The 3,746-nt window shown below is 60.1% G+C and overlaps 1 protein-coding gene across 1 annotated transcript; it reads right to left on the bottom strand.

Annotated features, from left to right (window-relative positions):
- Nucleotides 1-2,325: 2,325 nt before the first annotated feature.
- MNEG_15012 (tetrahydrofolate dehydrogenase/cyclohydrolase, putative) lies at nucleotides 2,326-3,616 on the bottom strand (the record flags this gene model as incomplete). The annotated part of the gene is made up of 5 exons (XM_014036517.1): nucleotides 2,326-2,423; nucleotides 2,614-2,756; nucleotides 2,847-2,914; nucleotides 3,106-3,335; nucleotides 3,608-3,616. Coding segments are annotated over 5 exons (548 nt in total), but the record flags the coding sequence as incomplete, so codon positions are not given.
- Nucleotides 3,617-3,746: the final 130 nt, after the last annotated feature.

The raw sequence follows: 3,746 nt of genomic DNA, 5'->3' as shown, positions 1-3,746 counted from the left end.
TCTTGCTTGCCTGCTTCCAGGCTTTGTGCAGTAACGTGCTTGATTGAGGGCTTTTGATCAAGCTGAGGCTTTTGACCTGGTCTCTAGGAGTAGTAGGAATGCACGATCTGAGGAGACAAGCCCCGGTGTAGGTTCTATAGCCGGGGTACACCAACAACACTTAGACGCAGTGCCCTAACAATCGCCCCACCATGATGGTGGGGCGTCGAGGCAGGTAGCGCTGCAGCGTGCGTCGAAGCGATGCAGCAAAGCGCGCCCGCCAACACTGGACCGCGCAGATGGATCGGGATTGTTACAGCATCCTGTAGGCGCCCGATTCTGGAGCCATCTGGCACCGTCACATAATGATTCGGCCGCAAATCAAAAACAACAGTGCAGAAAAACCTTGGCCCATCACCAGGCACCACATCAGAACGCAGACACTGCATGGTAGGCACAACGACCACAGCAGCCTGATGTGGTCAAGGGTGGTGTGATTGCATTTTGCGTACCAACGTGTCTAAGGCGAGGGGCCACAACAACGGCTGCAGCAGCGGCCGCGGAGGGAGCTGCAAACAACGCGATAGCAGCAGCAGGGTTGACAGGGAAGGCAGCTGCCTGGCTGCACATGGCCGTGAGCATCCCGCCCTTCCTGGGGGGGGGGGGAAGGGGTGACGTTGATGGCTGCCTGGGCTTTCTTGAGGGACACTCGACAGAACATGGCAGGGAAGTCGATGAGGCATGGTCTGGTCGACGAAGCAAAGTCTCAACTGGCAACCATGCATGACTCACCTGCTGCCAGATGATGGAAGCTGAAGCTGAGTGGTGGTAGCTGGCATGCTGCATATGGTGGTGCTTGCTGTCACTATCAACAATTGGGACGGCTGCTGCGTGTTTTCACGCCGGCGGGCCCCCGCCTGCGTGCACGCGTGCGTGTCTTGCTTTTTGTCCGGGCCCGTCGCGTTGGCGCCGAGGGCGGACAGCCGCCAAGCTCACACATGCCGCGCCGCGCTTTGCACCCTTGTTTGTGAACCTGCATGCACATGCCGGCATGCACGCCCGTGTGTGTAGCGCAGACTTGCAAACACGTGGGGCCTTTGTGCACACTCGCTTGGAACGGCGAATGATGGCCACTTGAGTCCCAGTCGCACAACGTGAATGCCACAACGCTACATCCCATGAGCCTGGATGGCTCCAGGAGCGGGCGACCGCGGGATCTTGTAACAATCCTAATCCTAATCCTAATCCGTCGCGCCGCGCTGCGCTGGGCTGCACCGCTTCAGTCCGTCCCGCAAATCTTCTGTACAGGCAGTCTCATTTTGTTGCTGTAAGCGGGCGGCCATCGGCGGCCCCTGCGCTATGGCCTAGCGCGCTGAACCCTAAGCGGGCCATGCTTGGTGAAGGCATGAACCGTTACAAGTGCCTTGAGATGGAGCAGCCGCGCCCGACGACCGCGCAGCTGTGGCCACTGGTGAGTGAGTCGCTCAGACACACCACCCAGCACGAGAGCGTCGCTGCTGACCTGCGGTTGCTGCCCGTCACCCTGCAGATGAGCAGCACACCAGTGGCGGAGAGCTGCATGTTGCAGCATAAGGGCGAGATCAAGGAGTACGGGGCGGAGGGGGGGGGGAGGTGAGAGGGTTGAGAAGGGGTTCCGCTTATGTGCAGGACGGGGCTTCAACGCAGAAAATCACACAATGGACTGATGTGACCAACAGGGGCGGGGCCAAGAACCCAAAAGCAAAGACGCACACAACCCAAGATGAGCATATCAGCAGGTGTTACTCAGCCTGAACGAGCGGACTAGAAAGCTCACACATGCACAACATGCGCACAAACATGCAGATAAGCCCTGCGGCGATACGCCTATACCTGTGCAGTGGTTCAACTGTCCTCCAGTCTGGGCTTCTTGGTTTTGGGCAGCGGCTCCATGGCAAGCTTGAGCAGCTCCTGGGTCTTCTCCTTGTGCTGCTTTGCGCGCTCACAAAGGGCGGCCACGCTGGGAGAAGATGCACCCAGCAGCCCGCCAATGAAAGCGCAACCAGCTAGGGGTGCGCCCCAAGCGCAGCGACGCAAGCTGCCCTCGCGGGTGAAGAGCGTGTAGGTATTCGTCCACCTGTGCATGTGCACGCCATGGTTGTGGTCAGTCTTGCCGCAACCCAGTCATCATCGCAGGGCAGCTCGGCACTCACAAAGTGCGACAACAGCCATGCTGACAAAAGCTCACTATGCAATCCTCCAGCAGCAGCGCTAGCGCTGCCCACAAAGCACACAATGCTCCGGTGATGCCAAAAACAATTGGTGAAGCGATGGCTTTGTGGGCTCCTGCCAGGCATGTGACCTTACTTGAGTTGTCCGTGCACATGCGCAAATGGCATCCCCTTGACATATGCGCGTGCCCCTCCGCCCGGGCCATTGTAGCCATCATAGGTGACGCGCAGCACCTGTGGCGGCAGCGTCACACAGCAGGTGTATTGTGAGGGGTGTATGATATCACATGCAGCTACAGATGGCAGCCGCTTTGTGCCCACACCAGCATTGCCATGTGCACGGAAACACACCTGCAACAAACACAATAAAAGCCTGGCCCAACTTGTCTAGGATGATGCGAATCAGCCTCAGCAACTCACGCACCTGGTCCAGGTCTGTTAGAACCACCCACACTGGCTCGTAGCTCTGCTGCGTCGCATTGTGGCACCACATGGCAAAGCCGTCCTTCTTGGCCTGCTCAATGTGGCCCTCCAGGATGCCCTGCATCAGCTTCACCTCAATGGCTCCTGCAAATTGTGCAGGCGTTTGCAGCACTGATCCAAGAGGAGCAACAAAGTGCGGTGAGCGCTAGATCTCATCATACCGCAAGAGCACACCTGTGAATAGCATATGAGATGACCCCTGCTTGGGCCGCACCACCTGCAGTTCCACACGGCCCCTGAAGCTGCCTGCCCAGATGTGCAGTGCTCGGGGCGGATGCCGTCGCGCACCACAGCTGGCGACGCAACAGCGGCGTCTGCATGCGGGCAGTGCTTGCCCCCGCCCAGCGGCCTCTCGGCCGGCCGAGCGCATTCAACACGTCAGCACGGAGCAACCCTGCCCTCGGCCCCTCCCCAACCCCAAAGCGCCCCTCACCCGAAGGTTCCTTCGACAAACCGCTGCGCCGAGGCCAGCGTGTTCTTGAGCAGCAGCGCGATTGTCATCGGCCCCACGCCGCCCGGGACCGCCGTGATCGCGCCCGCCACTGGCTGGCAGGAGTCAAAGTCGCAGTCGCCAACAAGGCGGTAGCCCAGCTTCTTGGATGAGTCGTCGATGGGGTTGGTGCCGACGTCGATGATGACAGCGCCCAGCTTGATCCAGGAGCCCTGGGGGGTTGAGGAGGGGTGCGGACGGGGCTGAGGGCGGCTCGTTGGGCTGGATGGCGGCGATGAGGGGGGCTTGAGGGTCGGCGGGGGCGCGGGCGCGGGCGGCGGCGAGCTGGGGACGCGCTTGCTGTTGCTTGCTGGGTGTCTCTGCTCGCAGCAGGGCGGTCAGATGCTCACCAGCTGCCCGGCAGCTGCTGCACACTCCGTCAAACATGCACACACGCGAGTGTGTGTGCGCGCACACACACACACACACACACACACACACATACAAGGAGCATTGCTGCGTGCAAAGTGCATCACGCGCGGACACACACCAGCACACACACACACACACACACACACACACACACACATGCATGCACAGAAGCACGCACGTGCACACAGACAAACTCACACATGCAGCCTCCA

The sequence above is a fragment of the Monoraphidium neglectum genome (genome assembly GCF_000611645.1).
Source record: "Monoraphidium neglectum strain SAG 48.87 unplaced genomic scaffold scaffold04955, whole genome shotgun sequence".
NCBI classification, from domain to species: Eukaryota; Viridiplantae; Chlorophyta; class Chlorophyceae; order Sphaeropleales; family Selenastraceae; genus Monoraphidium; species Monoraphidium neglectum.
This window is presented reverse-complemented; position numbering and strand designations above follow the sequence as displayed.